We start from the raw sequence: 18,454 nt of genomic DNA, 5'->3' as shown, positions 1-18,454 counted from the left end.
GGGGGTTGAAAATCGGAGCCCTCGTGGGGGGACATCAGAGGCCGGGGGTGAAAATCAGAGCCCTCGTGGGGGGACATCAGAGGCCGGGGGTGAGGGAGGGGTGGTGAAAATCAGAGCCCTCGTGGGAAGACATCAGAGGCTGGGGGTGAGGTGGGGGGGGGGGGCGGAATCGGAGGCCTCGGGTTGGAGGGATCGGAGTTTTGCTGGGGGATCGGCCTCATGTGGGGTCTCCGATTGTGGGGGGTGGGTTAGGCAGATCGCAGGATTCAGGAGGTAAGGTAAAGACACTTACCTCCTGGATCCAGCAGTCCTCGCCTTGCATTAGCTGGCAGGTTTCATGAGGCCTGCAAAACCGACCAGCTAAAGTTAAATTCAAAATTAAGGTTAAAGCAGAGGCTTCCAGCCTCATTATAATATTTAAATAGATGACCTGCCTCCTGGGAGCGGGTTGGCAGCCCGCACCCCGCTCCCACCTCTGTTAAAACCGGAAGTGGGTGGGATGGCGGCGGGTTCTGGTCGGGATTCAGATTTTTAACACTTTAACTTCCCACACGACCCCAACCCACCCATTTTTTAGGTTAAAATTCCCTCCAGTATATCAGCAGGTTATTTAACAGTTGAGGCCATAACAGATGAACATGATTCTGTTCTCACCCGACATCCAAGCACATGCACTTATCAGCAGAGATCACCGAATAAGAATCAGGAGTAGAAACCCTGGTTGATTTTTTTTCCCCTTCCTAAGCAGCGGCACTGAGGCCAATTGCAGCAGTTCACCCGCTACCCAAAATGGCAAAAATGTGACTGCATGGATCAATGGATTTCCCCTCGAGGCCTGTTCGCAGTAAACAGAAGAGCAGAATGGAGAACTTTCTAAATATATTTGAATTAAAGCTGCTTCTCCATGTTGTTTTGGCTGGAAAATCTTCCCTCCTTTGTAATGTACTTACCTTCTACTGATCCATTCAGGAATCAAACTTGAGACTTTTCTGGGCTGTTTTCATGATCGAACTGGAAATATGTAAAATCTTTTAAATCAACAAACTACACACATTTTATTTGCTTGGAAATTTAAACTTCAGTTACAACTGTTTTTTTTTAGTAAAGTTCAGCTTTTTCATGGAAAGATCACCCTGTGTAAACAACAATATTAGCATCAACTAGCTTACAGAAATTAATTTGGTAACTTTGTTTTAAGATTTTAAGACTTTCAAAATAATCTTCAATTTTTTAGACCCAGAATTTTTTTTTAAACTGACTTTATTCAGGTTCATTTGCACCAAAATAGAAAATATAACAGCAGCACAGAAGCTGTGGAGACCTGCCATGTTGTAACCCAATATATCTGCTCTGCGCAGCCATGGTGCTTGCTTCTGAAGCTTTGCATAACCTGTGGGCACTGCCGGATATCAAATTTTTTATTGACTCTGATTTTACAATCATTGTGTGACAAGTTATTGATATATATTCCATGGCCATGTATTTATTAGTGGCGTCCCCCTCAATCTGGGTGGGGGGGTTGAAATAATTTTGATGGCATTAGGTGAGCCTGCCGACTCAAGCAAAGCAAGGAGAGCACTTTTCAACTGTGATTTATTTAATGTTTACACCCTTGGACCTGGTGAAAGTTGAGCATTAGGTGCAGAGGCTGTTTTATTAGACATTATTAATGTATCCAAAAGAGGATTCATTTGGAACCGTTTCTAACTTAGCATATGCGTCAGGTTAACAATTCTTTTTGTAATAAAATGCACTTAACTAAACCACCACTTTTTTTAAACAAATGCATTGTGCATCCTGAGTATTCACAGTTAAGTGCCGATGGCTGAACACTGGGGAGTAAAGTAAGGGAATGATAGACAGCATCAACCTTCAAATGGCCCACAAGCACTCTTCCGATTTAATTACAGTACATTACATGTCAGGGAGACTGATTTATCACATAAAGAATGCTGATAGTTTTGAAACTGTGAATAAAGGGACACTATGTTATTATTTATAGATCAACACAGGACTGCCCACAATGGTGGTGTAAATTTAACAAGATACAAAGCAGCTGCTGAGAAAGAGCATTGCATTAAACTGGCTGTTAAGGAAGCCACAAACAGTCCACATTTCATTGGCACCAGATTTTCTTCTTATTTATACAACTAGTTATTTAACATAAACCTGTTTGGAAAAACAATATGGGTATATATTTAAAACATTTTGATATACCAAAATGCAGACTGAGAATGATAAGAAGCTCAGGCCTGCCCAGGTTGGGAGGGTCAGGGCCTATGCAAGCTATAGTCTTCCAAAAATAGTGTGCTTAGATAGTCAATGATTGTTCTGGGAACGTACTGTGGAGTGACATTGTTCTGAAAAACTGATGTGCATTTTTCTTCTGGTCTTTCAGAAATATTGTTAATAAAAATGAGAAACGAATTGCCCTCAGCACCCCTGGGCCGCAGAGGGGGGAAAGTCAGCCAGGACTCCCATTCAGTGACCTCTGCCAGAAACCCATTGTGGGGTAAGGCCAGGATTGGGCAAGCTGTAATATGCTTCAGAGTTGAACTAAGTTATGAAACTCACTGTCTAGAATTTTCCACTTTGGTGGTCTTGGCACACATTGAGAGAACATATCGGGAAATTCTGCATTCCCAGCCAATAATTTTTTGACCATTTGGTTGGAAAATCCCAGGCTGGATGAATGGAATTTTTTGATATGCGCTCCAAGCATGTGCCAGGAGAGCTGAAGTGGAAAATCCTGACCATTGTCTTCAGCCTCAAAGGCTGTCCCTGGTATTTACTAACCTTTCAAATCAAATCTGAACTCCCACATTGGCAATGGGCACCTTGTCTCTCACAAGAACCCCCTGACACCCTATCTGAACCTGGTTACTCTGACAACAAGCTGTCTTGTTCCTTGATTATTTATTACTAGCAGGGGGTGCCCGGCGTTTCCAGGGCAATTTTGGGTGGCGTGGTGTCCGTGCCGGTGTCTGTACCCTGTGGTTGAGCTCCATAGGGGATCGCGCGGTTGACGGCTGGCAGCTGCGGCTGGCAGCTGCAGTTGGCGCGGCGGTTGAGTGTCTGGGGCCTAGCGCTTGAGGCGCGGCCAGGCTGTAGGGGCGAGACGGAGCCGAGCTGAGCTCCCCCGCGGGTGGCGCGGTTGACGGTCGGCCGCTGCCGATGACCCGCCCGCTGTGTGGAAACTCACCTGCAGCTCCCGGAGTGGCAATGTGGGGGTCTGTTTGGCTGGTGGTGTCCCTGTGGGGATGAAAAAAATGGCGGCGAAGTTTAGGGAGACTGGAGGATTAGGTCCCGCCCGTGACGCACCGATTGGTGAACGATGAGGTGAGTGAACTGTAGGATTGGTCAAGCAGCACGTCAGTCAACGCTAATGAGAGGTATGATTGGTCAACCGCTAATGAGTGGATTTTTGAGTAATTTTGAAAGTTTTTTGTACACTGTCAAAACAATTTTTGTCTGACGAAAAAGTAAATACGCCTACGAGAGTCCCCTAACGATAAGCTTTCTTTGGATATAACATACGTGTAGGTACGCTGTATAACTTTCGATTGTATAGCCGAACAGACAAAAATTCAACGTAGCATTTTATATATACTAGCTGGAGTGCCCGGCGGTGCCGAGGCTTTTTCGAGGGCATGTTGTTGTTGGAAGAGAGAGAGAGAGAGACTGGGGGGAAGAGAGAGAGTGACCGGGGGGAAGAGAGAGAGCGACCGGGGGGAAGAGAGAGAGCGACCGGGGGGAAGAGAGAGAGCGACCGGGGGGAAGAGAGAGAGCGACCGGGGGGAAGAGAGAGAGCGACCGGGGGGAAGAGAGAGAGCGACCGGGGGGAAGAGAGAGAGCGACCGGGGGGAAGAGAGAGAGCGACCGGGGGGGAAGAGAGAGAGCGACCGGGGGGAAGAGAGAGAGCGACCGGGGGGAAGAGAGAGAGCGACTGGGGGAAGAGAGAGAGCGACTGGGGGGAAGAGAGAGAGCGACTGGGGGGAAGAGAGAGAGCGACTGGGGGGAAGAGAGAGAGCGACTGGGGGAAGAGAGAGAGCGACTGGGGGAAGAGAGAGAGCGATGGGGGGGGAAGAGAGAGAGCGACTGGGGGGAAGAGAGAGAGCGACTGGGGGGAAGAGAGAGAGCGACTGGGGGAAAGAGAGAGAGCGACTGGGGGGAAGAGAGAGAGCGACTGGGGGAAAGAGAGAGAGCGACTGGGGGAAAGAGAGAGAGCGACTGGGGGAAAGAGAGAGAGCGACTGGGGGAAAGAGAGAGAGCGACTGGGGGAAAGAGAGAGAGCGACTGGGGGAAAGAGAGAGAGCGACTGGGGGAAAGAGAGAGAGCGACTGGGGGAAAGAGAGAGAGCGACTGGGGGAAAGAGAGAGAGCGACGGGGGAAAGAGAGAGAGCGACTGGGGGAAAGAGAGAGAGCGACTGGGGGAAAGAGAGAGAGCGACTGGGGGAAGAGAGAGAGCGACTGGGGGGAAGAGAGAGAGCGACTGGGGGGAAGAGAGAGAGCGACTGGGGGGAAGAGAGAGAGCGACTGGGGGGAAGAGAGAGAGCGACTGGGGGAAGAGAGAGAGCGACTGGGGGGGGAAGAGAGAGAGCGACTGGGGGGGGGAAGAGAGAGAGCGACTGGGGGGGGAAGAGAGAGAGCGACTGGGGGGGGAAGAGAGAGAGCGACTGGGGGGGGAAGAGAGAGAGCGACTGGGGGGGGGAAGAGAGAGAGCGACTGGGGGGGGGAAGAGAGAGAGCGACTGGGGGGGGAAGAGAGAGAGCGACTGGGGGGGGGAAGAGAGAGAGCGACTGGGAGGGGGAAGAGAGAGAGCGACTGGGGGGGGGAAGAGAGAGAGCGACTGGGGGAAAGAGAGAGCGACTGGGGGAAAGAGAGAGAGCGACTGGGGGAAAGAGAGAGAGCGACTGGGGGAAAGAGAGAGAGCGACCGGGGGGAGGAGAGAGGGCGACCGGGGGGAAGAGAGAGGGCGACCGGGGGGAAGAGAGAGGGCGACCGGGGGGAAGAGAGAGGGCGACCGGGGGGAAGAGAGAGAGCGACCGGGGGGAAGAGAGAGAGCGACCGGGGGGAAGAGAGAGAGCGACCGGGGGGGGGGAAGAGAGAGAGCGACCGGGGGGGGGGAAGAGAGAGAGCGACTGGGGGGGGGAAGAGAGAGAGCGACTGGGGGGGGGAAGAGAGAGAGCGACTGGGGGGGGGAAGAGAGAGAGCGACTGGGGGGGGAAGAGAGAGAGCGACTGGGGGGGGGAAGAGAGAGAGCGACTGGGAGGGGGAAGAGAGAGAGCGACTGGGGGGGGGAAGAGAGAGAGCGACTGGGGGGGGGGGGAAGAGAGAGGGCGACTGGGGGGGGGGGGGGAAGAGAGAGGGCGACCGGGGGGAAGAGAGAGGGCGACCGGGGGGAGGAGAGAGGGCGACCGGGGGGAAGAGAGAGGGCGACCGGGGGGAAGAGAGAGGGCGACCGGGGGGAAGAGAGAGGGCGACCGGGGGGAAGAGAGAGGGCGACCGGGGGGAAGAGAGAGAGCGACCGGGGGGAAGAGAGAGAGCGACCGGGGGGAAGAGAGAGAGCGACCGGGGGGAAGAGAGAGAGCGACGGGGGGGAAGAGAGAGAGCGACGGGGGGGGAAGAGAGAGAGCGACTGGGGGGGAAGAGAGAGGAAGGGGAAGGCGGAGGAAGGGGAGGGGAAGACCCTGGAGTGATATAACATTATTCACAATGTTTCAGTGTATGAGTTGAATACGGAAATAAAAGATGTTATCTCTGTCATTTAGAGGTCAGTTTAGAAATCAACAGTGAACATTTATGGCAATATTAATGTAGAACAATAGAATATTTTACAAAATGGTGGAGTTACAACCAAAGGCTGAGTGAGTACTTGTTCTGGTAAAGGTTTGCAAACCCAATGAGTTTGGTATTGTACAGAGTGATTTTATAATGAATAAAAATGCATTCCACATTACACTGTTAAATCTGTTATCTTGTAGTAGGTATGCAGCCTCTCAGATGTTGTAGAGTGCTGTTGAGTTCTTCAAGTGCCCTCTTATGGGTCTTTGTACACTCATCCCACACAATGACTTTAGACCTTGGAAGCAGCTCAGCAGTTGCTGTGGTAATGTTACACACTGGATGTTGTTGTCTATTCAGATCCAGAGGGAGAGGAAAGGTTGAGTGGGCAGTGCGACCTCCTTCGAGAAGAGTTGCAATGATTCCTGATGAGGCAACAGCCAGTGGAATGAATCCCTTAGAGCGAAGGATCGCCACAAAGAGATGTCGTAGCCTTTTGGGGGAGTAAGACAGAGCAGCTTCTGTGATCGTTGGATGCCAACGAATGTGATCCTGAAGGAGTCCTCTGTTGCTGCAAGCTTTTACAAAGGAGGCACAGAGATGGCCAGTGAGAGTTTTGAGGTAATTAAATGAGGTTCGGCCAACAACCTCATGGAGGAGTAGATGAAGGTGGGAGCACTCTTATTTGAGAGCCTGTGGATAAACAACATTTTCTGTTTTTCCTGACGGGGTTAAAATGAACAGATTCCTGGATGCACCAACTCTGGAACATGCCACGTACAACTGGCCATGTGAAAAGCAGGGCGTGAGTAAGTGGATGCCAGCAACCTTCAAAGTCTGCCCCTGGGCCTTGTTGATGATGGACATAGCAAAAGAAATTTTCAGAGGGAACTGTTGCCTTCTGAATTGAAAGTGTAAGTCAGTTGGTATCATAGGAATTCGAGGAAGGAGAACATCCTCCCCTGTGGCACAGCCTGAGATGATGGTAGCCTCAATGAAATGTTGCATGAGCTTTATGACTGCCAGTCTGGATCCATTGCAGAACTTTGGTGGAGGTAAGTTTCTTAGGAGCATGATGGGGGTGCCTTCCTTCAGTACCAGTTTGTGAGGAGGCATTCCTGAAGGCTCCAATGAGTTGAGGAACTCAATGGGGTAATGTACCGCATCAGCACTGTCACAAACAGTATCAATGCTTTTGTAAATGTACTCTTGGCCAGGGAGTTTTTGAAGAAGGAGCATGTTTATTTCTTTGACAGTATCATTCCTGGGTGCAAGTATTGACCGCTCACACAGCCAGTTGTGATCATTGAAGTGATTGAGGAGGTTTGGATACACGTTTGGGATCAAGTCATCAACTGTCTTTACTTGACTGCCAAAGTCTGGAGGAATTGTGATTTGTCGACTGCTGTCAATGGGCAACTTTCCTTCTCCCAATTGTAGTAAAAGTCGCGCAAAGGATTCTGACATCTCGTCACCATGCATATGAACACGCATATTTGTCCTCAAATGGACTGTTTGCACATGTGGCCACAGATGCGATTCCTTGAGACATGCATGGAGTTCATCCACTGCTGTTCCTCTGGGTACAACTGGCAGGATTTGGCGGAAATCACCTGCCAGCAACAGGGTGATGCCACCCATCAGCATATCGTTGCCTCTCAGATCTTGAAGAGTTCTGTTGAGTGCTTCAAGTGCCCTCTTGTGGGCCATTGTACACTCATAATCGAGACTTTTGAAGCATCTCAGCAGCACCAGTTCCTTTGCTAATGTTACACACTGGTTGTTCTTGTCTTGTCAGATCCAGGTAAGGCCTCAGTGCGTCGGCGGGAATCCTGAGCGGCAAAGCGGGGCTATAAAAGTCCCAGAGACCAGGTAAGGCCTCAGTGCATCGGCGGGAATCCTGAGCGGCAGAGCGGGGCTATAAAAGTCCCAGAGACCAGGTAAGGCCTCACAGCGTCGGCGGGAATCCTGAGCGGCAGAGCGGGGCTATAAAAGTCCCAGAGACCAGGTAAGGTTTACCAGTCTCCAGTCTCGGAGGGAAGGAGAGAGGTAAAAAGTAATCCAACTGTGACGTCACCAGAAAGCGGGTAAGTGATTGGTTGGTGAGTATTTCTCCCTTTTTAAGCTTAAATCTCTTTGGTCTATAGTTTCTAAGGTGTGATATTCACCATCTAGAATCGGGGCAGAGGGTATTTAAGAATAATATTAATAAATTTAATTAATTACATAGAATGGGAGATCAGGTGATGTGTTACTGCTGCAATATGTGGGAGCTGGTGGACACCATTGATGCTCACAGTGATCACATTTGCAGTAAATGTTGGCTGCTCGAGGAACTCCGGCTCTGTGTTGAAGAGCTGGAGTCCGAGCTTCAAACACTGAGACACATCAGGGAGGGGGAGAGTTACCTGGACTCTGTGTATCAGGAGGTAGTCACACCAATTAGATTAATTAATTCAGATGTAGTCCGTGGCCAGGGTCAGGATGGTGTGACTAGAAGTGAGGCAGGTACAGGGATCCAGGAGGTAGTGTTGGAGGAGCCGCAGCCCTTGCTCTTGTCCAACAGGTTTGAGGCTCTTACTCCCTGTGAGGATGGGAGCAGGGACTGCGGGGAGGATGAGCAACCTGGTCACAGCACCGTGGAGCGGGGGGCCATTCAAGTGGGGGGAGTTAAAAGAAATGTTGTAGTGGTAGGGGATAGTATCATTAGGGGAATAGATAGAGTTCTTTGCAGCTGAGAGCGAGAGTCCCGAAGGCTGTGTTGCCTGCCCGGTGCCAGGGTTAAGGACATCTCCTCTGGACTGGAGAGAAACTTGGAGTGGGAGGGGGAGGATCCAGTTGTCGTGGTCCATGTTGGTACCAACGACATAGATAGGACAAGGAAGGAGGTTCTGCTGAGGGAGTTTGAGCAGCTAGGGGTCAAATTAAAAAGCAGAACCACAAGGGTACCTGAGCCACGAGCGAATTTGGCTAGGACAAATAAAATTAGAGAGTTAAATGCGTGGCTCAAAGACTGGTGTGGGAGAAATGGGTTTTGCTTCCTGGGACACTGGCACCAGTACTGGGGCAGGAGGGAGCTGTTCCGTTGGGACGGGCTTCACTTGGCCAGTGCTGGGACTAGAGTCCTAGCGGATCATATAACGAGGGCTGTAGAGAGGGCTTTAAACTAACTAGTGGGGGGGAGGTTCCTAGAGAGCAAATAATAAAAATGACAACAGAGAAGGTCATAGACTTAGGTAGCAGTGGGGAAATTAAAAACCAGAGCGTGTCAGGAAGGGGCAGAAGGTATGGAGTAAAAGGTAAAGTAATAAAAAGGGCAAAAGCAGGAACTAAGTGTCACAAAACATCTTTGAAAGTTCTCTATCTGAATGCACGTAGCATTCGTAACAAAATAGACGAGTTAATGGCACAAATAACTACATATGGGTATGATCTTGTGGCCATTACAGAAACATGGCTGCAGGGTGACAATGCCTGGGAATTAAACATACCAGGTTATTTAACGATCAAGAAGGACAGGCAGGAAGGAAGGGGAGGTGGGGTGGCTATGTTAATAAAGGAAGGAATCACTGTAATACAGAGAAATGATATTGGGTCAAAAGATCAGGATAATGAAACAGTTTGGGTGGAGGTAAGGAATAATAAGGGGAAAAAAACATTAGTGGGCGTAGTCTATAGGCCTCCGAACAGTGGCAACTCTGTTGGACGGAGTATCAATCAGGAAATAGCTGAGGCTTGTAATAAGGGAACATCTATAATTATGGGGGATTTTAACTATCATATTAATTGGACAAATCAAATTGGGCAGGGCTGCCTTGAGGATGAGTTCATTGAGTGTATTAGGGATGGGTTTCTTGAGCAGTATGTAACTGAACCGATCAGGGGGCAAGCAACCTTGGATCTGGTCCTGTGTAACGAGACAGGATTAATTAAAAATGTCCTAGTAAAGGATCCCCTTGGAATGAGTGACCATAACATGGTTGAATTCCATATTCAATTAGAGGGTGAAAAGGTTGGATCTCAAACAAGCGTGCTAAGCTTGAATAAAGGAGACTATGAAGGTATGAGAGCGGAATTGAGTAGAGTGGATTGGGAAAATAGATTAAAGGGTAAGACGATACATGATCAGTGGTGTACATTTAAGGAGTTATTTTACAACTTCCAAAAAATATATATTCCACTGAGAAGAAAAGGGTGTAAAAGAAAAGACAGCCATCCGTGGCTAAGTAAAGAAATTAAGGATAGTATTCGACTAAAAACAAGGGCATATAAGGTAGCCAAATCTAGTGGGAGGATAGAGGATTGGGAAAACTTTAAAAGACAGCAAAAAATAACAAAAAGAGTGATTAAGAAAGGGAAGATAGATTATGAAAGTAAATTAGCAAAAAATATAAGAACAGATAGTAAGAGTTTTTATAGTTATATAAAAAGAAAAAGGGTGGCTAAAGTAAATGTTGGTCCCTTAGAGGATCAGACTGGGAAATTAATGGTGGGAAATATGGAGATGGCAAAAACACTGAATGAATATTTTATATCAGTCTTTACAGTAGAAGACACTAAGAATATCCCAACACTGGACAAACAGGGGGCTAAAGGGGGGGAGGAGCTAAACACGATCAAAATCACTAAGGAAGTGGTACTCGGTGAAATAATGGAACTCAAGGCGGATAAATCACCTGGACCTGATGGCTTACATCCTAGGGTCTTGAGGGAAGTGGCGGTAGGGATTGTGGATGCATTGGTAATAATTTTCCAAAACTCCCTGGACTCGGCAAAGGTCCCGGCAGACTGGAAAACTGCTAATGTAACACCCTTATTTAAAAAGGGCAGTAGACAGAAGGCTGGAAACTATAGACCGGTTAGCCTAACATCTGTGGTAGGTAAAATTTTGGAGTCCATTATTAAGGAGACAGTAACAGGACATTTGGATAATCATAATTTAATAGGACAAAGTCAGCATGGTTTTATGAAGGGGAAGTCATGTTTGACAAATTTGCTGGAGTTCTTTGAAGAAGTAACATATAGGGTGGATAAAGGGGAACCAGTGGACGTAGTGTATTTAGACTTCCAAAAGGCATTTCACAAGGTGCCACACAAAAGATTATTGCTTAAGATAAAAAATCACGGGATTGGGGGTAATATTCTGGCATGGATAGAGGATTGGCTATCTAACAGAAGGCAGAGAGTTGGGATAAATGGTTCATTCTCAGACTGGCAATCAGTAACTAGTGGTGTTCCGCAGGAGTCAGTGCTGGGTCCCCAACTCTTTACAATCTATATTAACGATTTGGAGGAGGGGACCGAGTGTAACATATCAAAGTTTGCAGATGATACTAATATGGGAGGGAAAGTAGTGAGTGAGGAGGACATAAAAAACCTGCAAGGGGACATAGACAGGCTAAGTAAGTGGGCAGAGATTTGGCAGATGGAATACAATACTGGAAAGTGTGAGGTTATGCACTTTGGCAGGAAAAATCGTAGAGCAAGTTATTATCTTAATGGCAAGAAACTGGAAAGTACTGAAGTACAAAGGGATCTGGGGGTCCTGGTGCACGAAACTCAAAAGGTTAGTATGCAGGTGCAGCAAGTGATTAAGAAGGCCAATGGAATGTTGGCTTTCATTGCTAGGGGGATAGAATATAAAAATAGGGAGGTATTGCTTCAGTTGTACAAGGTATTGGTGAGACCGCACCTGGAATACTGCATACAGTTTTGGTGTCCATACTTAAGAAAAGACATACTTGCTCTCGAGTCAGTACAAAGAAGGTTCACTCGGTTAATCCCGGGGATGAGGGGGTGGACATATGAGGAGAGGTTGAGTAGATTGGGACTCTACTCATTGGAGTTCAGAAGAATGAGAGGCGATCTTATTGAAACATATAAGATTGTGAAGGGGTTGGATCGGGTGGATGCGGGGAAGATGTTCCCGATGATGGGTGAAACTAGAACGAGGGGGCATAGTCTTAGAATAAGGGGCTGCTCTTTCAAAACTGAGATGAGGAGGAACTACTTCACTCAGAGGGTGCTAGGTCCATGGAACATGCTGCCCCAAAAAGCTGTAGAAGCTACATCATTACATAAATTTAAAACAGAAATAGACAGTTTCCTAGAAGTAAAGGGAATTAAGGGTTACGGGGAGCGGGCAGGAATTTGGACATGAGTCTAGGTTCGGATCGGTCATGGCCCTGTGGGTAGCGGAGCAGGCCCAGGGGCCGTGTAGCCTGATCCTGCTCCTATTTCGTGTGTCTAATTCTGTTAGATTCAGGAGATGGTTCTGTGATAGTGGATTGGCGGTTAGGATCAGATCAGCCATGATCTTATTGAATGGCGGAGCAGGCTCGAGGGGCCAATTGGCCTACTCCTGCTCCTATTTCTTATGTTCTTATCCAGAGGGAGAGCAAAGGTTGAGTGGGCCGTGCGACCTCCTTGCAGAAGAGTTGCAGCGATTCCTGATGAAGCAACAGCCAGTGCAATGAATCCCTTAGAGCGAACCGTGGCCAGCAAAAGATTGATCAGGAATGTCTTTCCTGTTCCACCAGGGGCATCGAGGAAGATAATACCAGCAGTGTTGTTTTGCACCATATCGAGAACCAACCTGTAAGTCTGTTTCTGCTCTGGAAGCAATTTAGGCTCAGTGACTGTGACAAAGGAGGTCAGTTCTTCAACATTGTAGGTGGTTTTTCTGAGGACCTCTCTGCTGAGACCTGGAGAATCATTCCTATTGGGAGATGGAAGGTTCAACTGAGTCAGAGACTTGCCAGCCAATTCCAAGGTCTGGTCCTCCAAAAGGATCAATGCCTGATTGTACATCACATCAGTGTAGTTGAGTGCTATTGTGGGGTTGGCTCTGGTGAGTTGGCGTAAGATGTCTTCTGTGAGGCTGTCTTTGTGATCTTGCCACAATTGCATTGGGTTGGAAGGTCTGCAGTGGGCAATTATAATGACAAAGAGTTTTCGTAGGCTATTGGCGGAGTAAGACACAGCAGCTTCTGTCATCGTTGCATGCCAATGATTGTCACTCTCAATGAGTCCTCTCCTGCGGCAAGCTTCTTGAAAAGACTCACAGAGCTGGCCATCGACAGTCTTGAGGTCATTAAATGATGTGGGGCCAGCAACCTCATGGAGGAGTAGACGAAGGTGAAAGCACTCTGTTGTTTGGATGGACCGTGTAGACTCTGCCAAGTGCATCTGATGAGTACACCCCTGTATGACCAGGAACTTCCTTCTGACCTGCTCCAGGGCACTGAGCCCACCATGTATTGTTTGGCTGCCATGTGTAGTACTTGGGCACCTGATGATAGAAAAGTGTCTTGGCAAAGTCATTTGTTTGGCACAACTGAAAGAATGCTGTAAGTTTTGTCTTTGGAGGTTGCTCGGCACATTGGCTGGCATTTTCAGGTCGGAATAAAACCCTTTGTCCATTTTCCAAGTGAACATCCAATTTAGTGACAGTGGGGTAACGGTTGTGGATGTCAAATCCAAAAGTTCGCCAGGCTGCCTCATTGCTGCAGATGTAACGGCCCATCAGATGTGTGGTGATCTCATCATTTTGATTCTGCTGTCCAGCCGCTTGAAGATCAAATACAGCTTGGTCACTGCCCTTATGGAGGTACTTGCACACATATTTGATAGACTTAACTGAGTGGCAGTACTCCACATTGATGTGACATTTGAAGAGCCTGGATAGGAGTGGACAGTAAGGAACAATCCAACGGTTGTCAACTTCAAATGTCTGTCTTTGCTGTGTTGTCTGAGTTGACGGACCAGGTTGACTCGAGTGGCTAGATTTTTTAGTTCACATTCTTATCTCAGTGCTGAAACCTCCACTCTCTTTGCCCCTTCTCCTGTACAAAGGATAGCCATCATCCCCATGCTGAGTTTCTTCGCGGAGTGGCTTTGGGTACCCTTTTGTACATGCATTGTTTTTCATGCAGGGAGAAAAAGGGTTGTGTCGTCCACAAGGACCATGAATCATATGTTTTACAACAACATCAAAGAGGATTGGATCCTGGTCCTTATCGGGTAGCTCTGCAGAAATGAAGGAATCAACTTGATTGGGGTGAATCTTTGCCTGAAGCCAGAGTAACAGATGAACATGAGGAAGTCCTCTCTTCTGCCACTCAATGCTGTACATGTAGCAATTGTGTGCACCAAAAAGTTTGCCCACAGTCAGCAGTTTGAGCAGTTTTTTAACTTTGAGGTTGAAGACCCGTGCTTTGAGCTCATGCCTTTCAGTACCAGCTTTGGGTGGGAACTCCTGCCATTGGGGATTGCAAGTCATGGTGATGAAGAGGTCAGGTCTGCCATAGTTTCTGACATAGGTCATGGCATCTTGCATGTGCTCATGCATGTACCTAGGACCTCCAATGAAGGTGGATGGTAGGATGACCAGTTGACCAATGTCCTCAGTGTTGCCATCATTGGCCACAGCATCTCGTAAGTGTATATAGTCTGTGACTCTCAAATGATTTTGGTTATTTCGGAACCAATTAAGCCGCTCTCCTCCTATTTTCGCATACATGTCAGTGAGGAACTGGTGGAGAAGTCGTCCACAGTGAAGCAGGTGGTTTGAAGCAGTTTGTCGTTCCATCAGCCTGTATGAATAGAATTCCATGGCAGAAACCATCTTTTGCCTTTGGGCTGTAGGTGGCACACCAGTTTCGGGGTCAACGTGTGGGATCTTGTTATAGACATCGTATCCATCTTCCCCATGGCAAAACAAAAATGGGTATTGCAGAGGATCATATGACCTGTGAAGCTCAGAAATTCTTTTGAGTGGACCACCTCTGATATGCAAGACAAAGTCTCGTTGTTCAAATTCTTGGCCCACAATGACAATGGCTACCTCATTGGTGGTCGGAGCATTGAAGCGTCGCTCATGTTCACCTGCAGGAGTCTTGTCAGCTTTGATGACAACTTTGAGGTCTTCATTTGTTGTTTTTTCGATGGCTGTTTTGAAAGTCTTAACATATGGGTTTTGGTCATTAAGCATCTGCTGTAACTCAACCAAAGTTGTTTGCTTGATTTGGTGTTGTTGTGCGGGCAGAACAGCAGCTTCCCTGCGGCGATTGGCTTGCTCTTCGTCATCACCCAAGAAGTAGATTTGCAGAAACTGAGGTCTTTCGTTTGGGAGAGGAAGTAGTGAGCCAACTGTATGGTACACCTGTCCATGAACTTTAAAAGTTGGGCAAAATCCTGATTCACGCACTCTGTTTGCACCAAAATAGGTCATTGCAAAGCAGTTGTTGTACTTTCTGATGTGAGTGAGGAAATGTGTTGATGCTGGATTTCGGCCGAATAGAAGTGAGTGTAGGGGTTCATTGCCTGGGAATTAAACATGCCAGGTTATTTAACGATCAAGAAGGACAGGCAGGAAGGAAGGGGAGGTGGGGTGGCTATGTTAATAAAGGAAGGAATCACTGTAATACAGAGAAATGATATTGGGTCAAAAGATCAGGATAATGAAACAGTTTGGGTGGAGATAAGGAATAATAAGGGGAAAAAAACACTAGTGGGCGTAGTCTATAGGCCTCCGAACAGTTGCAACTCTGTTGGACGGAGTATCAATCAGGAAATAGTTGAGGCTTGTAATAAGGGAACATCTATAATTATGGGGGATTTTAACTATCATATTAATTGGACAAATCAAATTGGGCAGGGCTGCCTTGAGGATGAGTTCATTGAGTGTATTAGGGATGGGTTTCTTGAGCAGTATGTAACTGAACCGACCAGGGGGCAAGCAACCTTAGATCTGATCCTGTGTAACGAGACAGGATTAATTAAAAATGTCCTAGTAAAGGATCCCCTTGGAATGAGTGACCATAACATGGTTGAATTCCATATTCAATTAGGGGGTGAGAAGGTTGGATCTCAAACAAGCGTACTAAGCTTGAATAAAGGAGACTATGAAGGTATGAGAGCGGAATTGAGTAGAATGGATTGGGAAAATAGATTAAAGGGTAAGACGATACATGATCAGTGGTGTACATTTAAGGAGTTATTTTACAACTTCCAAAAAATATATATTCCACTGAGAAGAAAAGGGTGTAAAAGAAAAGACAGCCATCCGTGGCTAAGTAAAGAAATTAAGGATAGTATTCAACTAAAAACAAGGGCATATAAGGTAGCCAAATCTAGTGGGAGGATAGAGGATTGGGAAAACTTTAAAAGACAGCAAAAAATAACAAAAAGATTGATTAAGAAAGGGAAGATAGATTATGAAAGTAAATTAGCAAAAAATATAAAAACAGATAGTAAGAGTTTTTATAGTTATATAAAAAGAAAAAGGGTGGCTAAAGTAAATGTTGGTCCCTTAGAGGATGAGACCGGGAAATTAATGGTGGGAAATATGGAGATGGCAAAAACACTGAATGAATATTTTGTATCAGTCTTTACAGTAGAGGACACTAATAATATCCCAACACTGGACAAACAGGGGGCTATAGGGGGGGAGGAGCTAAACACGATCAAAATCACTAAGGAAGTGTGTAATGAAATCTATTTGTCTTGCCTGTATTCGTTTTGCACTCATGTATATTACCCTCCCCCACACGGTGTATAGTTTCACTTCCTCTTACCTGACTAACCTGGAAGGTTCCAGGTCTTGGCTCTTGGCTCCGCCCCTGACTTCTCTTACATAAAGATCCCAGGATCTGTATGACTCATTCCTGTGAGCCAGTCGGTGTGTTGAGATGTTAGCTCTGATCTTAGTGATTAAAAGCCATCTTGTTTAAGTTAATAACTTCTAGTTTTGTGGTTATTGAAGGCACATCAATTTTAATCACTAAAGAATACTAGGATGGATCGACTCCTAAAACCAGAGCGTCTGGACTTGGATCCACATTCTGCTGAAGCATCAAATCAATTTGGACACTGGCTCAAATGCTTCGAACTCTTCGCGAGGGCCTCATCCGCTAGCGAGGTAGATAAACTGAGTCTACTGACGACTCGCGTTAGTCATCGGATTTATTCGTTCATCCGGGACGCCACCTCTTACACGGAGGCCATCACTATCCTGAAGGCCCAATACCAGAGGCCAGTAAACGAAGTGTACGGCAGACATCTGCTGCCTACACGCAGGCAGCGACCTGAGGAATCAATGGACGATTTCTTACAGGGCCTAAAGGACTTGGTCCGGGACTGTAACTGCAAGGCCGTGACGGCCAACGTGTACTCTGACGAATTGGTCCGCGATTCCTTCATCACGGGCCTCAAATCGAATTATATCCGGCAGAGACTGCTGGAGAAGGAGGTCCTGGACTTAAAAAAGGCAGTGGCCACTGCGTGATCGCTGGACGTGGCCCAGAAAAACTCTGACCCAGGAGTCCTACTACAGCGGCAATGTCTCGAGGCCCGAAATGCTACTTCTGCGGCCAGGCCAAGCACCCCAGACAACGATGCCCAGCGAAGGACGCTACATGCTTCAAATGTAAGAAAAAGGGGCATTTTAGCAAAGTCTGCAGGGGGAATCCGATTTCCAACTCCGTCACCGCCTCGTGCGTGCCGTGCGGGCCGCCATCTTGGGATCCGCCATCTTTTCCCGACTCAACGGCCGCCCAGGGCCCAACAGTGGCTTCGATCACGGTGGATCAATCCAGGCCACACCCGTTGACAAAATCCATGATGGAAATACAGGTAAACGGGAATTTAACGAAATGTTTAATTGACTGTGGGAGTACCGAGAGTTTTATCCACCCTAGCCTGGTACGGCGGCACTCATTAACGGTAACCCCTACACGGAGCAGAATTGCTATGGCTGCTAAGCCCCACACTTCGGACATTTTGGGCTACTGTGTGGTAACACTGACTGTAAAAGGCACGGACTACAAGGATTTTAAACTCCTCGTGATGCCAGAACTCTCTGTTAATGTAATCTTGGGCCTGGACTTCCAATGCCACCACGAAAGTGTCACGCTAGCATATGGCGGGTCCCAGCCGCCACTCACAGTCTGTGACCTATCAACCTTAAAAATCAGCCCGCCCTCTTTATTCGCTAATCTCGCTCCGAACTGTAGGCCCATAGCGACCAAAAGTAGACGGTACAGTCTGGAAGACAGACACTTTATCAAGGCGGAAGTGGACAGACTCCTGTGGGAAGGCATTATTGAATGCAGTACCAGTCCGTGGCGTGCCCAAGTAGTCATAGTTAAAAATAGCGAAAAGAAACGGATGGTAATTGACTACAGCCAGACTGTTAATATTTACACCCAGCTGGACACCTACCCTTTACCCCGCATATCAGAAATGGTCAACCAGGTTGCGCAATACCGAGTCTTCTCGACTATCGACCTCAAATCCGCGTATCACCAGCTCCCCATTAGAACGGAGGACCGCCCATACACCGCCTTTGAGGCGAACGGACGCCTCTACCATTTTCTCAGAGTGCCCTTCGGGGTAACAAATGGGGTCTCGGTCTTCCAACGTGAGATGGACCGCATGGTTGACGAGAATAAACTACAAGCTACCTACCCCTATCTGGACAATGTCACTATCTGCGGGCACAACCAGCAAGACCACGATCTAAATCTTGCGAGATTTTTAAAAACTGCCCTAAAGCTGAATCTAACCTACAACGAAGACAAATGTGTCTTCAACACAACCCGTCTCTGTATCAACAGAAAATGCTGGAAAAACTCAGCAAGTCAGGCAACATCCGTGGAGAGAAATTTGA

At 47.5% G+C, this 18,454-nt stretch overlaps 1 protein-coding gene across 1 annotated transcript in view; it reads left to right on the top strand.

Moving 5' to 3' along the window:
• LOC147122837 (uncharacterized) overlaps positions 1-17,655 on the top strand; it is a 137,384-nt gene extending 119,729 nt beyond the window's left edge. The window contains exon 2 of the mRNA XM_086003870.1: positions 16,550-17,655. Coding sequence (XP_085859996.1) covers positions 16,583-17,071 — 489 coding nt within the window. The 5' untranslated portion in view covers positions 16,550-16,582 and the 3' untranslated portion in view covers positions 17,072-17,655. The remainder of the gene's footprint in view (positions 1-16,549) is intronic.
• Positions 17,656-18,454: the final 799 nt, after the last annotated feature.

Source organism: Somniosus microcephalus, chromosome 2 (assembly GCF_052327205.1).
Source record: "Somniosus microcephalus isolate GS21.2 chromosome 2, FLI_Smic_1.0, whole genome shotgun sequence".
Classification (NCBI taxonomy): Eukaryota; Metazoa; Chordata; class Chondrichthyes; order Squaliformes; family Somniosidae; genus Somniosus; species Somniosus microcephalus.
The sequence above is the reverse complement of the archived record's forward strand: the minus strand, read 5'-3'. Positions and strand labels throughout refer to the sequence as shown.